Below are 26,426 nucleotides of genomic sequence, written 5' to 3' on the forward strand. Positions count from 1 at the left end.
AAAGACTCAAGTTCCAGCTCTCTGCCCTGAGCCAGCCTTGGAATCTCCCATTAGAATGTCTCTCTGCCCATTCCATGCCCTTCTCTACTCACTTCAATTATGTTTTTATGAAAAGTATTTTCACTGAATTCTCTTTCTAGTAGTAAATCCCACCTGCTCCAGAAGGTCTCCAGATTCTTCGACCAATTTTTTTTTTAAATGACTGAATTCATTATGTATTGGTCTAGACAAGAAGTGCCTGGCAGATTTAGGTTGCATCATTTAGCTAACAGCTATAGTTTTTTAATCCCTAAGCAACATAAAGCTTACAGTTCTTTCTTTCCAGACCTAATAGATTACCTGGTTTGTGTATACAATGCCCAAAGACTAGAATTCTTCCTCTGAACCAATACTGGGTAGGGCTCTAAAAGTAAATATTCTGGGTCTCTGGCTTTTCTCTTGGCTTATACATGTTTCCTGGAGACCTGGAATCTGGGAAATACACTTCTTCATGTATAAGGATTAAATCTTTTATTTCTCCAGTGATGAGGGAAGTCTTAGGACCATTCTGAGCCTCAGAATATTCCTTGGTAAAATCCTAGGACTGAGATTGGTAGGTAATTTCTAAAGGCATTTCTAGCTTTTATTTTTTAATTAATTTATTTTTAATTGAAGGATAATTGCTTTACAATATTATGTTGGTTTCTGCCATACATCAACATGAATCAGCCACAGGTATACATATGTCCCTCCCTCTTGAACCTCCCTCCCACCCCATCCCACTCCTCTAGGTTGTCACAAAGCCCCATTTGAGTTTCCTGAGTCATACAGCAAATTCCCACTATTTTACACATGGTGATGTATATGCTTCCATGCTACTGTCTCCATTCAGCCCACTTCTCCTTCCCCTGCTGTTTCTACAAGTCTGTTCTCAATGTCTGGGTCTCCATTGCTGCACTGCAAATAGGCTCATCAGTATCATCTTTCTAGATTCCACATACATGCATTACTATATGATATGTGTTTTTTCCTTTCTGATTACTTCACTCTATGTAATAGGCTCTAGGTTCATCCACCTCATTAGAACCGACTCAAATGTATTCCTTTTTATGGCTGAGTAATATTCTGATGTGTATATGTACTACAGCTTCTTCATCCATTCATCTGTTGATGGACATCTAGGTTGCTTCCATGGCTTAGGTATTATAAACAGTGCCAAAATGAACATTGGGGTACATACGTCTTTTGCAATTATGATTTCTTCAGGGTATATGCCCAGTAGTGGGATTGTTTGGCCACATGGTAATTTTTTATTCCTAGCTGTTTAACACTTTCAGCTTTTAAAAGGTGAAGCCTTCAGGTTCTGAGGCCCATCACCCAACAGCTGTATACAACAAGACAGAGTGAGAAATGTAGATCGGAATTCTAGGGCAAGAAAGCAGAGACATGGTGCCAGTTTGAAGCTATATGTAACCATGTGCACACGTCCTAACCCTAGTAGTAATTACTATTGTATATGACCGAGTTCCAACCAGACCAAAAAAGTTCAGCATACAGTCAGTTGCCCATATCCACGGATGTGAAATACACAGATCTAAAATGTCAACTGTATTCTTTATACCTCACCATATATGTAAGGGACTTGTGTGTCTGCAGATTTTGGTATGAATGGGGGCTCCCTGGAACCAAGTATCTGCAGATACTGAGGGATAAATGTACAGCATCATGGCACTGTTCTGTAGTAGGAAAGTAACCTCATCATTCTTCAACTGCATGAGATAATAGATTAAGAATCTAGCAAATCACATGGCATAGTTCACAAACACAGATGTAATACAGTGAATGCTCAATGTATGTCTGCTTTATTTTCTTCTTCCTTTCCCTCTTTCGAGGGTCAGCTTGCCAGAAAGAAATACCTAACTTTAAGAACATATTTTTTTCTTTCAAACTAAATGTAAAGCAATACATTTATTCAAAAATGTGGTGGAAAACAGTTCACCTTTATGAAGTCAAGAGATTACTAACCTGAATTTAAGTCTCGTCCTGGATTGAAGGCCCGGCTATTAACAGTAGTAGATAGTCGATCACAACTAATTGTTCTAGATACATTGGTATTAAAGTTCCCATCAAATCTGAAACAACAGAAGAGAATCAGCAATATTTATCTGGTCATTATTCAATCCAGAAAACAAACAAAAGTTAATAGTTCAAATACTGTGTACAGAATAGGTCAGCTCATGAATAGTAAAATTACAATTTAAATATTTTTAAAAATCACTTCAGAGTAGCGTGGGCAAACCCAACATCTGCATCTAAAGGTTTTAGAAATCAAAAGAAATTCTAAGAAGATTAAAAAAAAAAAATCCTTCAAGACAACTTTCCCTGCAGTGAATGACCAGGTACTGTTGATGAAATCATACAGAAAATAGATTTGACAAAATTTAGACCAGAATGACAAACATTCAGACTTAAGCTCTGGTGTGACATGTGAAAAAATTCTTTAAATTATTCCATCCGAAAACCAATGACCAAGCATAAAAACAGACAGTAGTGAAGGAGAAGGAATGGCTGTGGAGTAGGAAAGATCTAGATTTGAATCCTTGCTCTGTCACCATTACATGTGTGAACTTGCATAAATTGTACAGTCTGTCTGAGCCCCAGGTTTCTTATCTGGAAAAAAAAAAAAAAGAAAAGAAAAAACATTTTCCAAAGCTGTGAAAAGGTTTCCAAAACTGTGAAACCACAGTTCCTCTCATGATAAGTGATACACAGCTTGCACGTTTCAGGTTGTAATATAGATGAGGCCAAGGTCTTTCCTGATTTCTAATGGGAGTGCAAGGCTGAACGTAGAGTTAGAACAATGCTAAGTCTCTGGCTAGTAGCTGATCAATAAACACAAATATAATTATGACTCATTTGCCAGGGCAAACAATCTACAAGAAAATAATAAGAAAATCTACTGACTCATATAGTCACTAAGACTATTTTCCAGTGAATTTTATCCAGAAGTAATAAATCCAAGTAATTTTAATTTACAGGTAAATTAAAGAGACTTAACTTTGTTCTAACTCTAGGTTCAGCCTTGCACTCCCATTAGAAATCAGGAAAGACCTTGGATTTATTACTTGGATTAAAATTAAATCCAATAATCCAGTAATTTTCTCTTTTTCTCCAAAAGAGAAAACTCTAGAACTTCTAAATAAACTATTTTGGATTTCAGATACTGAGACGATTCATGAAGGTTCTAAGAGTTACCTGTAAATAAACTCAATCTGAAATTAGGTATTTAAAAACTAGTGTTAAATGTGTATCTCTGATTATAAATATCATTAATGAAATTTCATTAACACGGGTAGAGAAGCTCTTACAACGCTGAACAAACACTCCTAAAAATCAAGATCCACTTTATCATTCACGTGAATGTTGATTTTATGGATCTTTTTTATAAGAACTATTAAATTGAACTGGCTGTATGAGCAATGGGGCTGGGTTTTCAATGGGTGTGCTGGGTTCCAAAACAGTTTTGTTTCGATACATATCGTCTCAAAAGAGGAGACCTTTTAAGAGATTTTAAGAGACTCTTTAGTCCAGTCTCTCATCCAGTATAGAATTATATCAACACTGTCAACTGTGCCTCCAAGGACGCAGTTGCTTTACAAGTGTGGTCACTCTTCCTTGGACCTGCTCCAGTTTGTCTAGACGAGAAGATTGCTGCCTCAAAAGCCACAGATGGAGAGAAGAGAAGAGATTAATACATCAGCAGCTGCCGGAGTGTATGCTGGCAAAGCAACATAGTCTCACTGTCCTCTCTTGTTTTAGCATTTAACATCTGTGAAGCAAGAGTAGCATTAGACAAGGAACTCTCTTGCCTTCCATGCACTAGATTGTCATATTAAATCTATTCCCTCACATACTTTTTAAATTAAAGACAGATAATATTTAGGCCTTGTGGCCTACAAGGTCTCTGTCACAATGACCAACTTCTGCCATTGTAGTGTGAAAGCAGCCAAAGAGAATTTTTAGAGGAATAAATATGGCTGTATTCCAGGAAAACTCAAATTTCAAAAATTGGTGGTGTACCACACTTGTTTCACCACCTCTGATCTAGACTGGGGCAGTCCTACAGAATTTTCTGAGATGATGAAAATGTGTCATTTTTTCACTGTTCAATATGGTAGCCACACGTGACTACTAAGCATTTGAAATGTGGCTACTGTAACTGAGAAACTAAATTTTCAATTTTGCTTAACCTTAATTTAAATGTAAACAGTCACCAAATAGTGGCTACCATGTTGGACAATGCAAGTCTAGAAGGTTCTCCTGATTATCTAATCATCCTTCAAGTCTTTGTTCACTTATCACTTCCCCTGAAAAACTGAATTGTGAATGCTTTCCTAGTCTATGTCAAGTGTTTCCATCTTCTCTGAGGGCAAGTGCATAATTTTAAATTTATGGATCCATTTGTATATGTCTTTTTAATTGGACAACACTTGTAAATGTTTTTAAGGGGTGGCTTTTTATGGTTCAGGCCATATGAACAGACAAAAACCCCTTGAGAGCAGATCATATGTCTTGTCGGTTTTATTCACCACTATGTGTGTATACATATGTGTGTGTGTGTGTGTGTGTGTATAAAACACTAAGCATTGTTTTTGTCAAAAGCAAACGCTCATATTAACTGACTGTCTATGAACATTCCTCATATGTGCTTAGTCCTATTTTGGATTCCTGCAGAAGGCTCCAGAGGTCTAACAACTGAGGACTATCCCTCAGATAAATGGTTCCTAATTATCTAAAGTCTAAGCCATATCAGAATCACCTGGCAACATGTTGGAATGCAGATTCCAGGGCTCTACCCTGGAAGATTCAGATTTAGTGAGTCTAGGGTAAACTCCTCCCTGAAATCTGACTTTGACAGGCTCCTGATTGAAGTCACTCAGTCGTGTCCGACTCTTTGCGACCCCATAGACTGTTGCCCACCAGACTCCTCCATCCATGGAATTTTCTAGGCAAGAGTACTGGAGTGGGTTGCCATTTCCTTCTCCAGGGGATCTTTCTGACCCGGGGATCGAACTCTGGTCTCCCGCATTGCGGGCAGATGCTTTACCATCTGAGCCACCAGGGACAATTAACTAAAGTCTAAGCCCTATCAGAATCACCTGGCAACATGTTGGAATGCAGATTCCTGGGCTCTGCCCTGGAAGATTCAGATTTAGTGAGTCTAGGGTAAAGTCCTCCCTGAAATCTGACTTTGACAGGCTCCTGAGGGGTAAGAAGCCCTCCAATCCTGTCATGTAGATTCCTTTAGAAATAAGGCAGTACAAAGGCTTTCCAGGAACTTCTCCCTATGCCTCAAAGAGACCAAGGACAGAGGACCTTTCAGTTTGAAGACAGCAGAGGAATTCTTAGGTATGCCTAAAACTCATAACTGGACTGTGCTATACTAATTAGAAACCTTTTTCTCACCTACCTGTCTCCCAGTTGAGGAAAGTGACACCAAGGAACACAGTGCAAATCAGGGACCTAAGAAAGACTTGACTAGATCATCACTACCTCCCTGTCCAAGGATGAGGCACACATATTGCTTTAAGTGACACATAGAGAACTTGTTAAAGGGGATGGGCAACTCAAGAGAGCTACTGACAACTTCTCCCAGGAGAAGTGTAAGCCTGAAGAGAGCCCTCTTTCCCTGGATGGAGTCGCTATGGCCAGGACCTGTGCCATCAGCCCCAACTCTGGGGAGGGTTAAAATCCAGTGCAGCACACATACAGATTTCTGTGACCACTGTGAAATGATAGTTCACTCCTGAACCAGGGAGACTAGGGAACTATTTTTATGGGCTGTTTTCCTTTCTGTACTGAAAAGATCATCTCTAAGAGCATGAAAGAAAACATTTTTATAACAATAAAACTGCAAGTGACACATTAACAAGAGTAGGTGCTCAGTAAACATTTGTCAGTCATAAAAAGGTTTCACAATATAGTGCTTGTCATCAGTAGCCTGCTCAACCTTCTTTCCCCACTGTGTCCCAACCTATAGTTCTACTCAGATCATAGTTCTAATCAATACATGTTTTTTTTCTGTTGGGTCCCAACTGTGATGCTTTTCAGTGTTCATAGTGCCATTCTACAAAGCCAATTTTCTGATTTTCTTTTTCTGATTTTCCTCCTAGGAAGTCCTCTTGTCAGCCCCAGTCTATGAGGAGCCATTTCTCCTCTAAACTGACTAGTGCCATTCTGCCTGTTGTGTCTCTTTTCCCTAATTTTTAAATATTGTTTTATAAACAAGCTTAGCATAATGTCAATAGAGCTGATGTTTGATAGATAGACTGGTTGGCTTTAGATTCTACTTATATCAACAAAATACTAATCAATAAAAATTCTAACATAAGCTTTATTATAAATAATGAGCAAATTATCTTACTTATTTTACCTTCTCCACACACTAAATAAAAGTATAGTAAGAAAAACTGGCAAGATATTTTGTTATGGAAGCCTTATTGTCTAAATTCTACCACCCAGCCCTCGAATGCCCAATTCTCTCTGTAACCTGTCGCATATCTGAGAAGTCTTAGTTCTGCCAATGGGATTGTGGGTTATTGAGGATTTATAGTTCTCTCTCGGAGAAGGCAATGGCACCCCACTCCAGTACTCTTGCCTGGAAAATCCCATGGATGGAGGAGCCTGGTGGGCTGCAGTCCATGGGGTCGCTAAGAGTCGGACACAACTGAGCGACTTCACTTTGACTTTTCACTTTCATGCATTGGAGAAGGAAATGGCAACCCACTCCAGTGTTCTTGCCTGGAGAATCCCAGGGACAGCGGAGCCTGGTGGGCTTCTGTCTATGGGGTCGCACAGAGTCAGACACGACTGAAGTGACTTAGCAGCAGTTCCCTCTCAGGTCCAGTACATTGCTGGGAATGTATAGTTCTCTGTAAGTTTTCTTACTGGTAGCTGACTGCTGTGGAAGGACCAAAAGCTAAGTCACTGAAAAGCTCTGCCTATTTCATTCAATCACATTCAGAGAACATCTGTGATGAAAAAGGAACTGCGACCTGGCAAAAGCATGCTGTGGTCATGTTCAGGAGCATGCCCTCAGATGTACACAGACCTGAACTGGAGTTTGGGTTTAAAATGCTTATTGCTCTCTAACTCTTGCATAGAACTTACATGTTTGCAGCCTACATTTTTCTCATCTATAAGATGGTGATAAAAATTATATCTATTTTGTAACCGGAAAATAGCTCTGAAGAGCCTTGTACATAGTAAACATTTAATAAATAATAACAATGACTATTAGGTGTATTAGTAATGGTAACAGTTAACAGCTCCCATGTTACATTGTATCGAGAATATTCCAAGTGTTTTACACAGATTAACTCACCTAATCATTACAAACCTGAGAGAAATACTATTATTATTTCATTTAAAGACCAAGAGGCCGAGGCACAGAAATGTTAATTAAGAAGTCCAAGCTTCACAGCTGGGAAGTAACAGGATCAAGATAGGAACATATATTCAAGCTCTCCTTTTAATGAATACATTACACTGTATCTCAATAAAATCAATAAATTGTCATTAGCATTATCTAAAACAGCTGAAGTACAATTCAATTCTCTCAAAGAAAAGGATTACTCTAAAGGCTTGTGGGGCTTAGGGGAAATCTTTGCTTTTTACTTAAATGGAAATGACAGTTGCTAAGCATAAGGCTCACAATGGATAGCTGCAGAGAAAGAACTCTATGGACAAAGATGAGGAAGATGGAGAAGATATAATATTAAAGACAGCTATTCTCTATCAATTATAGATAATACCGATTTTTAAAATGTTCACCACTGGCATAACTTTGGAATGTTCCACTTCGGGGCTACTTTTTATTACTGCACTCCAGAAAAGCCTCAAGGTCCCTTTCCATTCAAATCTGAATTTGAAAGGTTTCTGAAATCTGAGAGGTTTCAGGGCGGCAGAGGTGGCTATAAGTTCCAGATGGACAGAAGAGTCAGCATGTCCACTCTCCACAAAGAGAAGAGACACAGCTCATAGCAATTTCTCTCCTTTTCCTGGTGTTAACATTCTCCTCTGGGAGAAAGAACCAGGCATTCTGGTCATCTGACGACTTAAACAAATGGCTTATGTACACCAAAGATAAGATAAAAATAGGAGACCAAAAAGAGGAAATTTCACCAAATTCTGAAAAATTCTCCATGGGACAGTGAATTTCAGGTGGGTGCTAAATGACATAATAGACAATGGCCACAAATGTGAGCAACGCATAAAACCATGAAACAGGTCTCAGAGAAGCCCCAGCTGGTAACGTGTAAACACACAGCCTTCCAGAGATCAAACCTGATCCCAAAAAGCACGTCAAATACCTAAAGACATTCTTTTTCTGAAGAAATCCACCCTGCTGTTTGAGAATTAAATAACCATTTTGCAGGAGAACCTCAGCCAGAGGGCAATATGACCTCTCCTCTAGTTAGCTCACAGACCTAAGTTTACTAGGAAAGGATGAAACAAAATTCAGTTCTTGTTCCCTGGGTAATCCACACATAGTGAATACTGGTGGTTTTAAATTAATTTATTTCTATCAACTGCCAACATTCTGATACTTAAAGGATTCAAGGACAAGACAACCACTCTCTCTTCTCCTGCATATTCCATGGAATTCTCTAAGTGGAAATGGTTGTACAACCTCTCAATTTTCTTGAGTCTCCTCACATGTGAGGAGCATCTACTCCCCAACTGAATTAACATGAAACACACAGAAGCAAACCTCACCCTGTTTCTATGGTTGCTGACATTGCTGATGTGCAGGCAGGTATGGGAGCAGGTGTCAACAGGGGGCTTGGAGATACAGGAGCATGGTGTGTTCCAAGCTGGTGAGTCAGTCAGAAGAAGTAATTTCATGAGCAAAACACCTGTGATTATCTCTCCCCTTCTACTCAGCCACACACACTAATGCTAGCTTCTCTTTTGAACTCCAAATACCCATAGCTTCTTATGGAAAACTCTGAACAAACTTTTTGGCCAACCCAGTAAAACTTGCTTAGTGCCATCCCAGTTACCTGAGTTATCTCCAGGCCTCAGTGGAACTGCTGCCTTGCCTAAAACGAGAGTACATTTAATGCACATGTGCCTTTTAGAAAAAATGATTTCTAAGAAGAAATGTACTATTTACCCTGATTGGGAGACTGTGAGAAATGCAAAGTTCATGCTTCTAAACCATTACAAAAACATGTCAGTTCTCTTAAGGGTTACCTAAAAGATTTTTCATTGAGAAATACATAAGCTGCCAGTCACATTTATAAAATTTCAGCTTTTATAAGGTCAAGAGCTGATAAAATTATAGATTTTCATATAAAATAAACAGGCAACTTATCTTTGCATATGGCCTTTAAAAAAGTCATAACAATAAGAGAATAATCCTATATAAATCTCCAGTAGACTTTCTCTCTAAAAAGGGGAGATATTGGATTATGACTGCTTTCTGTATTTATTTTCATAAGATAAAACTAGGGCCTGAAATTTAGTTTCAAGAGAAATAACTCCATCTTTCCTACCCCCTCAAGTTAAAAAAAAGAAAAAGAAAAAACTTCCTTCTGGATTTACTTTCATGAACAACTGATCGAAACTGCATCCCGAGGGAGAAAACAGAACTGTGACTCCCACTTTGATCTCTTCCCCATGGAGAAATTCACTCCCTGCCTGGCTTGCAAGATGTTCATTTGATTGACGTTTGCTCTGATGTGCAAACTGCTTTGAACTTCAGACATTTAATTCCCATCAGGCTGCAGTCATTTTTATTCTCCTTCAACAGGATTTACAAGCAGGAGATCAGCAAATGTAGAAGATAAAATAAATTTGCAGAAGCTTTGAATCTTACATCAAAACAGTGTTCAAGTGAGTTCCAATTGGATTTCATTCAGCCTCGGTTCACAGTGTAAATCAACTTTTCAGTGGAGTCCCAGTTTAGAAAGGAAAAGATACAAAAGAGAGACATACACCAGTTGGGGTTTACTTCCGGAATCTCTTTCTTGGTCTTTGTTTAAATTTCCTATGGAAGGTGATTTGCCAGGCAAATCACTTAAAACCCTGGGTTTTCCTCAACATTTCCAGGCAAAGTCTGACCAATTTATCATGTAGCACAGAAAAACCACACCCACAGTGTGAGTTTCAAGGGTGCTGCTGAAATGTGGTATTGTTCACGGGCACGTTTTAAAGGTAATAATTTAAAAAGCAAATCCCTGTGGATATCTCAGAAGAGCAAGGCTTACACTGATAGTTGAGTCCATAAATAAAGCCAATATGATGACAGCTAATGGGGTAGCGAATTTTTTACTTGTTTCCTTGTTTTTAATCACTGCTAGAGACAGGCACGAGGGTGTTTCTTTTTTTTAAAAGACCACCACAGTTACACACCATTTCTTGAGGAAGCAAAATCTGGTATGGGCTCAGAAGCTGGTGTGGAACAAATGCGCTGAGGCTTGTGATGGATCTCCCAGTCCACAGCAGACCCTTGTTGCTTGGTGTCACCAAATTACCAAGTTCCATTTTAAGAGCAGCGCACATTTTGGCGGGGGCGGGGGCGGGGGCGGGGCGGGGCAGGGGGAAAGCAAAGATGGCAAAACCCAGCAGCTACAGGAGACTTTGAAAGGAGGTCCAGTGGTTAAGAGGTTTCCCTGGTAGCTCAGTCGGTAAAGAATCCACCTGCAATGCGGGGGACCCAGGTTCGATCCCTGGGTTGGGAAGATCCTCTAAAGGAGGACATGGCAACCCACTCCAGTATTCTTGCCCAAAGAATCCCCATTGTCAGAGGAGCCTGGCGGGCTACAGTCTATGGAGTCGCAAAGAGCTGGACATTACTGAGGGGCTAAGCACCTCAGTGGCTAAGACTTCATCTTTCAATACGGGAGGGTGCAGGTTTGATACCTGGTTTGGGGAGCTAAGATCCCACGTGCCTCGTGGCCAAAAAATCAAAACATAAAACAGAAACAAGACTGTTACAAATTCAATAAGGACTTTAAAAAATGGTTCCCATTAAAAAAAAAATCTCAAAAAAGGAGGTCTGGACATAAAAAACATCCGAGTAACAGCCCAACAGTGCCTGGTTTACTCAGATATGACAGGGAGACATTTCATTTCACCTCCATTCAACCAGGTTCCCACTCATTCTTTCTGGGAAGTGTCTGCTCTCCAAATATTTGAGCAACACCAGTTGAAAAGAATTAAACAAGAACCCCCTTATCTTCCACTTAACCACCCATGAGAATAAAGTTAAACAAAGAAAGAGCTAAGATAAAAATCAAACATCTGCCCTGGCAAATATTTAAACTCTGTTTGAATGGTGGAGGAAGGGGTAAGAGTGGGGTCACTTCAAAAAGGAACTATCACATTTATAAAGTAAATGATACTCAACTCCCCCCAATGGAGTTTACTTATTCAAACACCTAAATTAATGGGCAAACTGAAAAGCTGTCAAATAACGTGTAATCATGTTCCGAGAAATGGTTTTTCCTTCCATCTCTGCAGAGATTGAAGAGATAAGTCACATTCTTTCTGTTCTTATCAGTAATAAGGATTAAATCTTCAGGGTTCAGCAACCCAGACAGAGTGGAAACAAGGCTGGTTTCAAATGCCCTTGGAAGGTAAGGCTTAGAGCAATCAAGCATCTCTCTGTGTGTGAGGATCTAAGTATCATACAAACCAGTCACATTTCTTTTTCACCATTCCACACCCCTGCCTCCCCACAGCAGATCACTGGCAGAAAGCCCTGCTGTGATCTGTGTTTTGCTTCTAGAATTCCATTTAAACTGCTTTCTCACACAAGCTTGGAAAATGGCAAAGGTGACACCTAGGGGAACTGGAAGTGGATCCACAACCCCATTAAACATTTATCCTTTAACTTTCTTGTTACCAGGTTTGGGCAGGAATGCACGAAGAAGAAGAACGGTATCTGGAAAATAAAAGAGAAAACAGACAGCTGGGCAGAGGAATCCACAGGCTCCCTTTGTGCCATTCCGTAGCCCCCGTCCACCCTACCACTTGACCTCTAACGAGGGCTTCGCACATGTTACAGTTGTTTATATACTTTCTCCCTTGTAAAGAGAGAGATCCTTTCCCATGTTTATCCCTAGAACCTAGCCCAGAGTTTGCCTGGGAAGAGTACAACTGTAGTAAATGCTGAATGACAAAATGCAGAAAACCGAAGAGGCTGAGACTTGCCAGGACTAGAGTCAAGAGCTTGTAAATGCGTATGTTTTCTTCCCACACACGCACTGGGTACTTAGTACATAGCAGACAACTGTGAGTGGTATGACACAGACATCAAAGAGAAGCACTAAGAACTTCAGTTAGCAGATGACTGTGGAGATGAACTGGTTCAAATCTGTCAAGCACATTCGTGTTGGAGGCAGACAAGGCTTCTCCAGATCTCCATTCTGCATAAGGAACATGAAACATAAGATGTGGAATACTGATGGCTCATGTGTCCTCAAAAGGCATTACTGACTCAGTATTCAAAAGCTAATAAAGCTGTGAGTTGGAAGACAGCTGGGTCCACATCATACCAGACCAGTTGAGTCTCCAAGAAAGATTACGACACAGTGACTTTTAAATCTTGACCTTCTCTGATACATTTTGGTATTTTTGCACAACAAAAACAGATGAAAACTTCAAGGGAATGCTTCTGTGATAACAGGGTATAGTTCTTAGAGCTGGGCAAAATGTACTAGGCAGTTTCGTTTAGAAATCAGATAGACAGGCAGACAGACAGATAAATGGAAAGAAAGGAGAAGAATTTCAAGACCAACTCTCCCTAAAATCCATAAAAGGCCACTGATGAAAATCAGTATTCTAAGCAGTGTGGCAGGTCTCCTGTCCTTCCTCCAGTGAAGGTTACATAAGGAAAATTCAGAAAGCAGGACTGTCAGACTCAAATACAGGCATTTTCTGCTACGAGTGCGCTCATCAATAGTCCTAAAGATACAGATGTGTATCTACACACACATAAGGAAATAACACAAACTACTGCAGGAACACAGTTTTAAAACAGAAATACAATTGGAATTTGCTGTATCGGGGAACTCAAACAGAGGCTCTGTAACAACCTAAAAGTGTGGGGTATGGAGGGAGATGGGAGGGAACATATGGATACCTGTGGCTGATTCCTGTTGATATTTGCAAGAAAACAACAAAATTCTGTAAAGCAACTATCCTGCAATTAAAAAAATAGAGAAAATAAGACTGAGAAATATACTAAACGGACTGTGGAAGCTTCACATTCAGCCAATTTAGAAACTTCAGAGGGTCATACAACAGCCTCAAATGAAACTCTAAGAAGGAATACATAGTTCAGCATTTCAGTTGGCAGATAAGCCATTTCAATTTTACTACTGGTCAAAATAGTTTACCATTAAAAGAAAAAATGGTTGGGAATAAGGAAACCTAGGTTCTACACCCAGCTGCCCTGAGTCTTGACACGACCTCTCTGAGCCTTCATCCTCATGTGCAAAATGGAGGAGGAGGGGGATTGTACCCCACCAGGCTGTCCTGAAGATCATAGGAAGAATGTAATTTAGGTAAAATAATGTTTACAGAAGAAAGTATTTCACTGAAGTTTAAACATATGTAACTCTTTTACATAAGTTAAATATTGTAACTGAATCAACCTTCTGAAATGTAAAGCGTTCTGCAAAATCCTTGTTGACTTTTTAACTAGACTCAAGTCCTTCTGGTAACAATATCCATACAGGCTGTATCTGTAACATTTTACCAGCCTGCAGGTAATAATAATTTTTAAGTGGACTGGAGATGAAAATGTGAGATAAGACAGGGAGAACACTTGAAAGACAGATTCGTCATTCAGTACTTTGAGGGCAAAAATACAAATACACCTTCCTGGGAAAAGAACAGAACCTTTGATAAAATTAAACTTGTGTCAAGAACCATGCTTGTCACTTTATTGGACGTTGTGTTACCCAAAGAATAAAAGAACAAAACCATTACAGCAAGAACTCCTGGCTAACTCACACTGCTGTGAATAGTAATAATAAAAAATAAGATATACATAGACATTTTTTATTATTCTTTCATGTGAAACACCTTAAAATATGGCTGGAAAAAAATAGGATTTGCCCACACATGGGTCAGCTGTTACGCCTAGAAACATCAAATCCAACTGTGCATCAGCACAACATTAAAACTATACACTTGCAATTGGTCCTCTCTTCTGAAATGTCATGCATATAACATAGTTGTGGGGGTGAAAATATCTGTGGGGAGAAAATAGAGTGAAGCTACAGGCTATATTCAACTTCTTGCCAAATCTCTCCCAAAGATGATCCACATGTGACTTTTAAAATCAGCATGTTCATACTAAATAAATCTTTAGATAAATCTTCCTTCTAAATACCTTTTGCTCTTATTTTCATTTGTTGGTTAACAGATTCTTCCCCTCTGAGATGTTCAATTTAAAATTTAGAATAATCTTTAAAAGTCTTCCTTCCAACCCAAATCTCCAATAAAATCTAGTGGCTAAGTCATGTCCGACTCTTCTGCAACCCATGGACTGTAGCCCACCAGGCTCCTCTTCCATGGAATTTTCCAGGTAAGAATACTGGAGTGGGTTGCTATTCCTTTCTTCAGGGGATCTTCCTGATCCAGGGATAGAACCTGTGTCTCCTGCATTGGGAGGCGAATTCTTTACTTACCACCAGGGAAGCCCCTGTACTTCCTGTCTACAGGCAATATTCTATATAACGCACCACCACCCAGGACATCTTTTATTTTCCTACAGTCTTTCCTCCAGGAATTACCACTTTTCTCCTAGATTATCGGAATGGCCCAACATGACAAGCAACTAGTCTCTCCACCAAAATTTCTTTGGAAGGAATGATGCTAAAGCTGAAACTCCAGTACTTTGGCCATCTCATGCGAAGAGTTGACTCATTGGAAAAGACTCTGATGCTGGGAGGGATTGGGGGCAGGAGGAGAAGGGGACGACAGAGGATGAGATGGCTGGATAGCATCACTGACTCGATGGACGTGAGTCTGAGTGAACTCTGGGAGTTGGTGATGGACAGGGAGGCCTGGCGTGCTGCGATTCATGGGGTCCCAAAGAGTTGGACACGACTGAGAGGCTGAACTGAACTGCCAATGATTTAATCTGCCCAAATCTCAGACCTGATCACAGCCTTTCTTTGCTTTGAACCTGTTTACAGATGTAAATCTGTCCAGTAGATCAAAGATTCTGAGCTCACCACATACATACATCCCTTCTTGGCTGTTTCAGCAGTATCTCCCCATCTCAAGTTATTCAATGCTTTATAATGCTTTGCTGTTTTCCGATCTGAAGCATCCTTCTTCTAGATCTGTCTGCAGGAATTCCACTCTTGAAGACCTCAACTACCACTCTTCAAGCAGACTACAGAGCCCTCTATTCATAATCACTCTTTCTTCAAAAGAGTCTTTGGGTTTTCCATGACAATTGACACAGCCTACTGGGTTTACTCTGCATCCTCTAAGCTCCTAAGGTACAAACTGTTTTATTCATTTTTACCTAGTGGCTAAGGCAATGTCTGGCACCTTAACTGCTTTGAACATGACACAGACAAGTTGAGTTAAAAGTGATACATACACAGATATTTGGAAATTTTGTGTGGTTAAACTCACTCCGCATGCAATTATCAGTATTGTTATAATAATTATTCATGTCTATTATTATTATTATTATCATTATCAGTTCAGTTAACTAATAACTGAGATAACTAAGTCAACAGCAACTTAAGTTTCCCATCAGAGCTTAGCACAATGGAATAATCCTCAGGTGAAATTGATGACTACCATGAACGGGCATAAAAGTACTTGAATTTCTGCCTAAAGTATCTCAGTAATTCTGACATCATCATCACTACCTATACTCAAACTAAAGACCAACTCAGGTTTCATACCATGCTTGAACTCTCTCCACAATTATATATTGAGGACCTGTTCAAGCAAGGTACTGAACACAAAGCTGACAGAAAAAAGATAAAGGGCACACAGAATAGAAATATGACTTAGAACCTGGTATCAGCCCCTTTCACCATTACCCAGAATCAATCTTCAGTTCAGTTCAGTTCAGTCGCTCTGTGACCCCATGAATCGCAGCACGCCAGGCCTGCCTGTCCATCACCAACTCCCGGAGTTCACTCAGACTCACGTTCATCGAGTCAGTGATGCCATCCAGCCATCTCATCCTCTGTCGTCCCCTTCTCCTCCTGCCCCCAATCCCTCCCAGCATCAGGGTCTTTTCCAATGACTCAACTCTTCTCATGAGGTGGCCAAAGTATTGGAGTTTCAGCCTTAGCATCATTCTTTCCAAAGAAATCCCAGGGCTGATCTCCTTCAGAATGGACTGGTTGGAACTCCTTGCAGTCCAAGGGACTCTCAAGAGTCTTCTCCAACACCACAGTTCAAAAGCATCAATTCTTCGGTGCTCAGCCTTCTTCACAGTCCAACTCTCACATCCATACATGACCACAGGAAAAACCATAGCCTTGACTAGACGAACCTTTGTTGGCAAAGTAATGTCTCTGCTTTTGAATATGCTAGCTAGGTTGGTTATAACTTTCCTTCCAAGGAGTAAGCGTCTTTTAATTTCATGGCTGCAGTCACCATCTGCAGTGATTTTGGAGCCCCCCAAAATAAAGTCTGACACTGTTCCCACTGTTTCCCCATCTATTTCCCATGAAGTGGTGGGACCAGATGCCATGATCTTAGTTTTCTGAATGCTGAGCTTTAAGCCCACTTTTTCACTCTCCACTTTCACTTTCATCAAGAGGCTTTTGAGTTCCTCTTCACTTTCTGCCATAACGGTGGTGTCATCTGCATATCTGAGGTTATTGATATTTCTCCTGGCAATCTTGATTCCAGCTTGTGTTTCTTCCAGTCCAGCATTTCTCATGATGTACTCTGCATATAAGTTAAATAAGCAGGGTGACAATATACAGCCTTGACGGACTCTTTTTCGTATTTGGAACCAGTCTGTTGTTCCATGTCCAGTTCTAACTGTTGCTTCCTGACCTGCATACAGATTTCTCAAGAGGCAGGTCAGGTGGTCTGGTATTCCCATCTCTTTCAGAATTTTCCACAGTTTATTGTGATCCACACAGTCAAAGGCTTTGGCATAGTCAATAAAGCAGAAATAGATGTTTTTCTGGAACTCTCTTGCTTTTTCCATGATCCAGCGGATGTTGGCAATTTGATCTCTGGTTCCTCTGCCTTTTCTAAAACCAGCTTGAATATAGCTAACCTTCAATTCCTCCCTCTCCCAACACCCAATAGTGGTGTGCAGGCCATAGCCAACACCAACAAGTTCAGGCCCCTTTTGTTCATGGCATATGTAAATGAAATCAGACTAGTTCTTCTAGTTGTTACATGGCAAACAAGTAAAATCTCCTAAAAGAAGTTCATCATTTCTTTTCTAAAATGTTAAATTCTCTCATTCAAACAACTAGTATTTACTTAGTGTCTACAGTACAGTACTCAGATGCTCAGTCACGTCCGACTCTTTGCGACCCTATGGCCTGCAGCTTGCCAGGCTCCTCTGGCTATGGGATTCTCCTAGAAAGAATACTGGAGTGGGTTGCCATTTCCTCCTCCAGGGGATTTTCCTGACTCCAGGATTGAACATCTCTTGTGTCTCCTGCGCTGGCAGGTGGGTTCTTTACCACTGAGCCACCTGGGAAGCCCTGCTGTGTCTACTATGTGTTAAAGACACATGGCAGCAAGAGATGAATTGTCCTTCATTTCATTTACAAAGCTTAAAGTCTCCTGAATGAAGTTCAGTTATTCATTCTAGTATCTGAGGTACTCTATGATCTAATATTAATTCAACTTCTCAGCTGCCTTTTCCATCACTTTTCCCAATACAAGATCCTCATCGGTGCTCCTGGCCATTTCCTTCTGTGGGGCTTTCTTTAAATTGACCTTCCTCTCCTGGAAAGCTCTCCCGCCATATCCCTATATGTGAACATCCTTTTCCTATGCCAAGACTCAGCTGAAATGCTTCTCCCCAAAACCATCTCATAAATGTTTCAGTTCAGTTCAGTCACTCAGTCGTGTCAGACTCTTCATGACCCCATGGACCGCAGCACGCCAGGCCTGCCTGTCCATCACCAACTCCCAGACTTCACCCAAACTCGTGTCCATTAAGTCCGTGATGCGATCCAGCCATCTCATCCTCTGTCATCCCCTTCTTCTCCTGCCCCCAATCCCTCCCAGCATCAGAGTCTTTTCCAATGAGTCAACTCTTCGCATGAGGTGGCCAAAGTACTGGAGTTTCAGCTTTAGCATCATTCCTTCCAAAGAAATCCCAGGGCTGATCTCCTTCAGAATGGACTGGTTGGATCTCCTTGCAGTCCAAAGGACTTTAAAAGTCTTCTCCAACATCACAGTTCAAAAGCATCAATTCCTCAGCACTCAGCTTTCTTTATAGTCCAACTCTCACATCTATACATGACTATTGGAAAAACCATAGCCTTGACTAGACAGACCTTTGGTGGCAAAGCAATGTCTCTGCTTTTTAATATGCTGTCTACATTGGTCATAACTTTCCTTCCAAGGAGTAAGCATCTTTTAATTTCTAGGCTGCAGTCACCATCTGCAGTGATTTTGGAGTCCTCCCAAATAAAGTCTGTCACTGTTTCCACTGTTTCCCCATCTATTTGCCATGAAGTGATGGGACCAGATGCCATGATCTTCATTTTCTGAATGTTGAGCTTTAAGCCAACTTTTTCACTCTCCTCTTTCACTTTCATCAAGAGGCTTTTTGGTTCCTCTTTGCTTTCTGCCATAAGGGTGGTGTCATCTGCATATCTGAGGTTACTGATATTTCTCCTGCCAATCTTGATTCTAGCTTGTGCCTCATCCAGCCCAGCGTTTCTCATGATGTACTCTGCATATAAGTTAAATAAGCAGGGTGACAATATACAGCTTTGACATACTCCTTTTCCTATTTAGAACCATGTCCAGTTCTAACTGTTGCTTCCTGACCTGCATAAATGTTTACTTTTTTAAATTAATGAATGAGTAATGTAACCTTTGTAGGTCCTGTTGCATGATATCATCTCAACCACCACCACCCCCCCAACCCCCCGCCAGATAGCTCTCAAAAGCATGAAGAAAATTACCTAATCAATCTAGAATTTACAAATTTGGGCAGCAGGAAAAGTTGTCCATAATGAATCTTGAGCATTGGCTATCTGGAGTATAGTAGAAACTGTTCAGCTTACAGTTGAAGAAACTGGGGACTACAAAGGTTAGGTGAATTTTCTAAGATCACACAGCAAACAGGTAGAACAGATGGCCATCTGGTCTTAAGACCATATTCCTATGATATAATCTATATCTCAGCTGAATTGAAAATGAAAGGAAAAATATCCTTACCACTTAAGATATTTTTTACTACCACGGTAGAGACTGAATTGATTTAAAAATGAAATATTTAAAAAGAGGCTTGCTGCTGCTGCTGCTAAGTTGCTTCAGTCATGTCCGACTTTGTGTAACCCCACAGATGGCAGCCCCAGGCTTCCCCGTCCCTGGGATTCTCCAGGCAAGAACACTGGAGTGGGTTGCCATTTCCTTCTCCAGTGCAGGAAAGTGAAAAGTAAAAGTGAAGTCGCTCAGTCGTGTCCAACTCGCTCCTCTGTCCATGGGATTTTCCAGGCAAGAGTACTGGAGTGGGGTGCCATTGCCTTCTCCGAAAAAGAGGCTTACCCTCCTTTTAAAAATGAAACAAAGCTCATGTTTCAGTTCAGTTTTAAAAAAAGCAAATGGAAGATGGTATGGAGTTTCCTTAGAAAACTAGAAATAAAACCACCAGATGATCCAGCAATCCCACTCCTAGGCATATACCCTGAGGAAACCAAAATTGAAAAAGACACATGTATCCCATTGTTCACTGCAGCACTATTTACAATACCTAGAACATGGAAGCAACCTAGATGTCCATGAATAGATGAATGGATAAAGACGTTGTGGTACATATACACAATGTAATATTACTAAGCCATAAAAGGAACATCTTTGAGTCAGTTCTAATCAGGTGGATGAACCTAGAACATATCATACAGAGTGAAGTAAGTCAGAAACAGAAAGACAAATATCCTATTCTAATGCCTATATACAGAATCTAGAAGAATGGTATTGAAGAATTTACTTACAGGGCAGCAATGGAGAAACAGACAGAGAATAGACGTATGGACATGGGGAGAGGGGAGGGGAGGGTGAGATGTATGGAAAGAGTAACATGGAAACTTACACTACCATATGTAAAATAGATAGCCAATGGGAATCGGCTGTATGTCTAAGGAAACTCAAACAGGGGCTCTGTATCAACCTAGAGGGGTGGAATGGGGATGGAGATGGGAGGGAAGTTTCAAAGGGAGGGGATATATGTATACCTATAGCTGATTCATGTTGAGACTTGACAGAAAACAACAAAATTATGTAAAGCAATTATCCTTCAAAAAAAAAAAAAAAGCAATCATAAACTGTGATCTCATGCTCTGAAGTCCCTAGAGGATCCTAAGGAGAGTAATACAGGAATCTGAACATTCTGAGTCAACATGTTAATCATCAAAATTAAAAATAACTCTCTAACTTATTCTAGTTCCCATGTCAACAATACTTCAGGAATTTAAAATGTGAACATACAAATGCCTTAGTGCCTATTCCCACAATAACTATTCAATTAGCCAACATTAATTGAGTGAGGATAAGAGAACTGACTTCTACTTGGAGACACAAAAAAGAATAAAAATCTGAATTCATCTTCCCAGTATTTCCTCCCTGGTTTACCCATTGCACTTTTCCAGTCTTCTTAAATAAAGACATTGAAAACAAAAAATAAGACCACCATGCGACAGAACACCTACAGAAGAAATTGAGGAAGGGAGGAGGAGAAAAATGGAATTAAGAGATATTGAAGACAAGATTATTGACTGGCTTATAAAAAAAAGTCAAGGGTTAGTGACTAAACAACAGTTTCAGATGTGCAGAACACATTCCCATTTCTGTGGCAGGTTTCAGAAATAGATATTTTTGGTATGTGCAAAAGGTGACTATATACAAATGTGACAGAACAACATGTATGCTTAAGATGGCATATCAGGGAAGGCACATGGATAAGACACTTATAAAATTTATTAATATTATATAGTCTTCTCAGTGGAGAAGGCAATGGCACCCCACTCCAGTACTCTTGCCTGGAAAATCCCATGGACGGAGGAGCCTGGTAGGCTGCATGGGGTCACTAAGAGTCGGACACGACGGAGTGACTTCACTTTCACTTTTTACTTGCATGCATTGGAGAAGGAAATGGCAACCCACTCCAGTGTTCTTGCCTGGAGAACCCCAGGGACGGGGGAGCCTGATGGGCTGCCGTCTATGGGGTCACACAGAGTCGGACGCGACTGAAGGGACTTAGCAGCAGCAGCAGCAGCAGTCTTCTCAGATTGGGAGTTGCAAAATCACATGCTAATGTGGGCCCAGTAGGTAATGATTGTTAGGGAAATGGGTTGGGTGTGAAGCAATAGGGAGTAGTGGAGACTGCGGTGAAGGGGAGAAAACAGGCCCTGTCTTCAAAGGGAGCTGCTCTTCACAGGAGCTGACTATTGCCAGGGCAGGAGGAGAATGGAACGACAGAGGATGAGATGGCTGGATGGCATCACCGACTCGATGGACATGAGTTTGGGTGAACTCCGGGAGTTGGTGATGGACATGGAAGCCTGGAGTGCTGCAATTCATGGGGTCCCAAAGAGTCGGACACGATTGAGCAACTGAACTGAAATGAACTGAACTGAACGTGATACCATTGAAAATGAGTTTGCTGTAGATTAAGTCATAGCCTGCCCCCCCCCCCATTAGAGAACATTAATTCTTCAAATCATTCCTTCAGTAAATATTAATGGAATATCAAATCACTATACAGGACTCTGTACAAAATAATTAATTTCCAGGACTCCTGAGTAAGAAAAGTTGACTGGTCTGAGAATGAAAGTATCAAAATCACCTGAAAAATCAATTTTCTGCGGCTTTGCAGGTTCTCTCTGTAGTCATCACAGTATAACCTTCAGGGTGTATTCTGCAGAATATTGTATAAAAGAATATTCTCTCTCTTCAGAGCTGGGCATTTTATCTTATTTTTTAAAAAATATGCATTATCATGAGACTTCCTGGTGGTCCAGTGGTTAAGACTCTGCATTCCCACTGCAGGGTGCATGGCCTTGATCCCTGTCAGGGAACTAAGACCCCATGTGCCCCATGGTGTGTTCAAAAGGAAAAAAAAGAAGAAAAACCATTATCAAGTTTTAGTGACAAAAATCAAATATGGATTATACTTCAGTAAAAATAAAATTCTAGGCCTAAAAAATAAAAATTAGTGATTGGATAAAAAAATCAATCATAAAAATATTGGCCAGGTAACTAACTTGTCTTTAATAAAGTTGGAGAAGCAAGATCAATGGGCTACAGACACAATGTTAGTAATACATACCTTAAGTGCTCTTGGATCAGTGTTACATTTTTTAAAATGTTTACGGGGCCTAAATATTTAAGAATGTTGCTCATGTCTGACTTTTTGCAACCCCGTGAACTGTATCACGCCAGGCTTCCCTGTCCTTCACTGTCTCCTGGAGTTTGCTCAAACTCATGTCCATTGAGTCAGTGATCCCATCCAAACATCTCATCCTCTGTTGCAGTCTTCTTCAGCATCACAATTTGAAAACATTAATTCTTTGGCGCTTAGCTTTCTTTATGGTCCAACTCTCACATCCATACATGACTACTGGAAAAAACCATAGCTTTGACTATATGGACCTTGTCAGCAAAGTGATGTGTCTGCTTTCTAATACAGTGTCTAGGTTTCTCATAGCTTTTATTTCAAGGGTATGTGTCTTTTACTTTCATGGCTGCAGTCACCATCTGCAGTGATTTGGAGCCCAAGAAAATTAAATCTGCCTGCTTCCATTGTTTCCCCATCTATTTGCCATGAAGTGATGGGATCAGATGCCACCCCTTATTTCATAAATAAGTCCAGTTGCTTATGTTTACTGTAATGACAATATTATCGTATATGCATGTGGCCAGTTCATGGGTATAAAGAGTTTGCTTTATAGAATGGTAAAATCTTACAATTTAGAAGGATTTTTCTCAACAATCTTCAGTCCAGTTTTCATTAACTTCAGTAGTTATTTATGTCAATCATCTTTAAGGCTTTGGTAATTTTCACTTAATAGTTTCATTTAAATTAATGCATTTTAAAATTTAGGTGTATTCATTTTAAAAATAAATTTTATGTTATTTCCATAAGAGAAAAAACATTATCTTGACATAGAGGATAATATAAACTGTTTTTAGTCATGTTCTTAAATTGCTTTCCAAGACTGGCAGTTCTTCCTTTCTGCATTTAATTCCAACATGAACTCCCTGAGATTCAAAATGTAGACTTTTTCAGAAGGATTGAAATATAAGAAAGAGAGAACTGAAAATGTCCTTAATAGGATAACACAACAGTTAGAAAATGCAGATTAAAGCATTTTATGAGAAAATGAAAAAGGGGCAGCTAAGGATTCCAACCCTGGTTTACAGCAGTAACTTACTATTAACTCTTCCCATATTTGAACCTTCATTAAAAAGGTAAGAGGCCCTTTTAATTTTAAAAAGTGTTTGTGTTTAGTCAATGGCTAGGAAAGCAACAGCTCAGAGTTCACTGCAAAAATTCCTACATACATTCCCTGGTAAGAGAGCCTTTTGCTAAACCAAGAAGACTCTGTCTACGAGAAGGGTAGTTGTCACTTGCCATTTTCAGCTACAGACAGTTGTGATCAGATCTTTGTTTAAGATGCTGCTAGAGGGAACATGTTTTTTGCCATCCGTCTATCTTCTGATTGCTCAGCTTTATCTGAGAACTGCTCTGGTTGTACAAGATTCACCCCAAATGGCAGTCCCCGGCTCTGTCACCACTCCTCGTGGGGAGAGAAGACTGCAGAGCAGCCGCACAGTGTTTCTGCTTTCAACACAAGTCCTGCATTTAGAGGAGTACCAACCTGCTTACCCCGCATATTAGGAGTGTAATTCAAGTCTCTTAGATGGCAAACTGAACTAAATGAGAGATTCCTGGAGGGCAGAAACTACACTTTATATTTTATTATATTCACTTAAAGGCAGATCACTGGTTATTGCCGAACGTCTGGATGACCTGCATTTCAGACTTCAACCCTTATCTCAGCATATTCAAAATGTAAATCACTGTCTTTACTCCAAAACATTCTGATGTAAATCTTTCTAAACCTTCAAAGTATACATGTGTGTAAGCATGTAGCGCCATTTTCACAAGGCAGAAAATTCTCTTCTATGGCATGGTTACATTTTATGTTATCACTTTTATGCATGGGATATAATTTCCTTAACTTAGCTATTATTAGAAATTTAGAATATTTACAATATTCTCTATTCCAAATGGCATTACAATGACTTTTAAAACAAGTTTATCTTTATAAACATGTCTTTATTCCTTGAAATATCCCTCCAAATGACCAGATCAAACAAGATGCACATTTTTTAAAAAAGAAAATTGAAATATAGCTGATTCACAATATTGTGTTAGTTTCAAGTGTACAAAGTGATTCAGATATGTATCTTTTTTTGTGATTCTTTTCCATTTTACAGGCTATTTCAAGGTATTATGTTATACAGTAAATTCTTGTTGTTTATTTTATACATGGTAGTATCTCTTACTTGCCTGGAAAATCCCATGGATGGAGGAGCCTGGTGGGCTGCAGTCCATGGGGTCGCTAAGAGTCAGACACGACTGAGAGACTTCACTTTCACTTTTCACTTTCATGCATTGGAGAAGGAAATGGCAACCCACTCCAGGGTTCTTGCCTGGAGAATCCCAGGGATGGGGGAGCCTGGTGGGCTGCCGTCTATGGGGTCGCACAGAGTCAGACATGACTGAAGCGACTTAGCAGCAGCAGTATCTCTTAATCTCATACTCCCAGTTTATCCCTTTCTCCCTTTCCCCTTTGGTCACCATAAATTTGTCTTCTATGACTGTGAGTGTATTTGTTTTGTAAATAAATTAATTTGTACCATTTTTTTAGATTCCACGTGTAAGTGCTATTGTGTAGTATTTGTCTTTCTCTAACTTACTTCACTTAGTATGATAATCCCTAGGTCCGAGAGGGACACCTCTTTTACCCATGCCATGCAGCTTGCAGGGGTCTTAGTTTCCTTACCAGGGATCAAACCTGTGGCCCTGGAAATGGAAGTGTGGAGTCCTAACCACTGAACGGGAAAGGGGTTCCCCAATATGCACACAGAATCCTTTGTGAAGCCATCCATCTGGTATATTTCTCTGCTTTGAGGAACCAGAGCACTTCTCTGCTGTGTCATGGTTTGCTCTCACTATTTAATTATGTTCAGTATTTGGTCCCACCCAATAATAGTTTAATTTCTCACCCCTGACTCATCCCCATATTCAAATCATTTCAGATTCCAGCACATAGTAATAAAACACAGTTGTGAGGCACTGGGATGAAAATGGATGAGCTGTAATCCCTGCCCAGAACAGCAGGGGAGGCGTACCTACCAACAACATGTGGTCCATTCATTTCTGCACCGTAATAGAGGTGACGGAAACTCACTATGGGAACAAAGATGAGGGAACAATGAATTCTTCCAGGGCAAAGGTAAAGAAGGAGAGGGGAAAAAAAGAAGTTATAAGAAGCTATGGAGTGAGACAAATGGCTATATTGCCTGTTGAAACATTAAAAGAAATTCATGAGGTGTGAAAAAAAATGGAAAGGTGACATATTGGGTAGATTTACAAGTAGACGTCAGTCAATTCAAGCTTTTTGTTTCACCTAGAGCCATGTTCCACTTAGAAATTTCATGAAGATCCCCTATCTTTTGAGGCAACTTCTGCACTACTGACATTGAGAGTCAGATAATTCTTTGGAGGACTGTCCTGTGTATTGCAGGAAGTTTACAGCATCCCTGGCCTCTCCTCACTAGGAGCAACTGTTTCCACCTTCCAACTGTGACAACTGAACGTGTTTCCAGATACTGCCAAATCTCCCTGGGGATGAAGGGGAGTGGAAATCATCTTAGTTGAGAACCAGTGTTTTAAGCGTAATTCTAGCTGTAAGGACTTCTCCCTTATTATCCTATCTTTTTTCCTCAGTCAGGAAATGATTTTTTTTCTTTGGTTTAAAGCCCAATGGACTCTTATTTTATTTTTAGATTAGAGGCAAATTGTTGAAAACATTAAGTTACCGATGCCCCAATTATAAAAAAAAAAGAATTTCTTCTTTGATTAAACCTAATAAACAAAAACTGAAATGTTCACTATGATAGGAAAGCATATATTTGCTCAGAACATTACAATTTGCAAAGTACTTTCTTAT

General features: G+C 40.0%; 1 protein-coding gene across 4 annotated transcripts in view; it reads right to left on the bottom strand.

Moving 5' to 3' along the window:
- The window catches only part of CACHD1 (cache domain containing 1), a 235,245-nt gene that overhangs the window by 77,658 nt on the left and 131,161 nt on the right, over positions 1 to 26,426 (bottom strand). For all 4 annotated transcript variants that reach the window (XM_055585592.1, XM_055585591.1, XM_055585590.1 and 1 more), the window contains exon 4: positions 2,005 to 2,111. In XM_055585592.1, coding sequence (XP_055441567.1) covers positions 2,005 to 2,111 — 107 coding nt within the window. The remainder of the gene's footprint in view (positions 1 to 2,004; positions 2,112 to 26,426) is intronic.

Source organism: Bubalus kerabau, chromosome 6, assembly GCF_029407905.1.
Source record: "Bubalus kerabau isolate K-KA32 ecotype Philippines breed swamp buffalo chromosome 6, PCC_UOA_SB_1v2, whole genome shotgun sequence".
Taxonomy (NCBI): domain Eukaryota; kingdom Metazoa; phylum Chordata; class Mammalia; order Artiodactyla; family Bovidae; genus Bubalus; species Bubalus kerabau.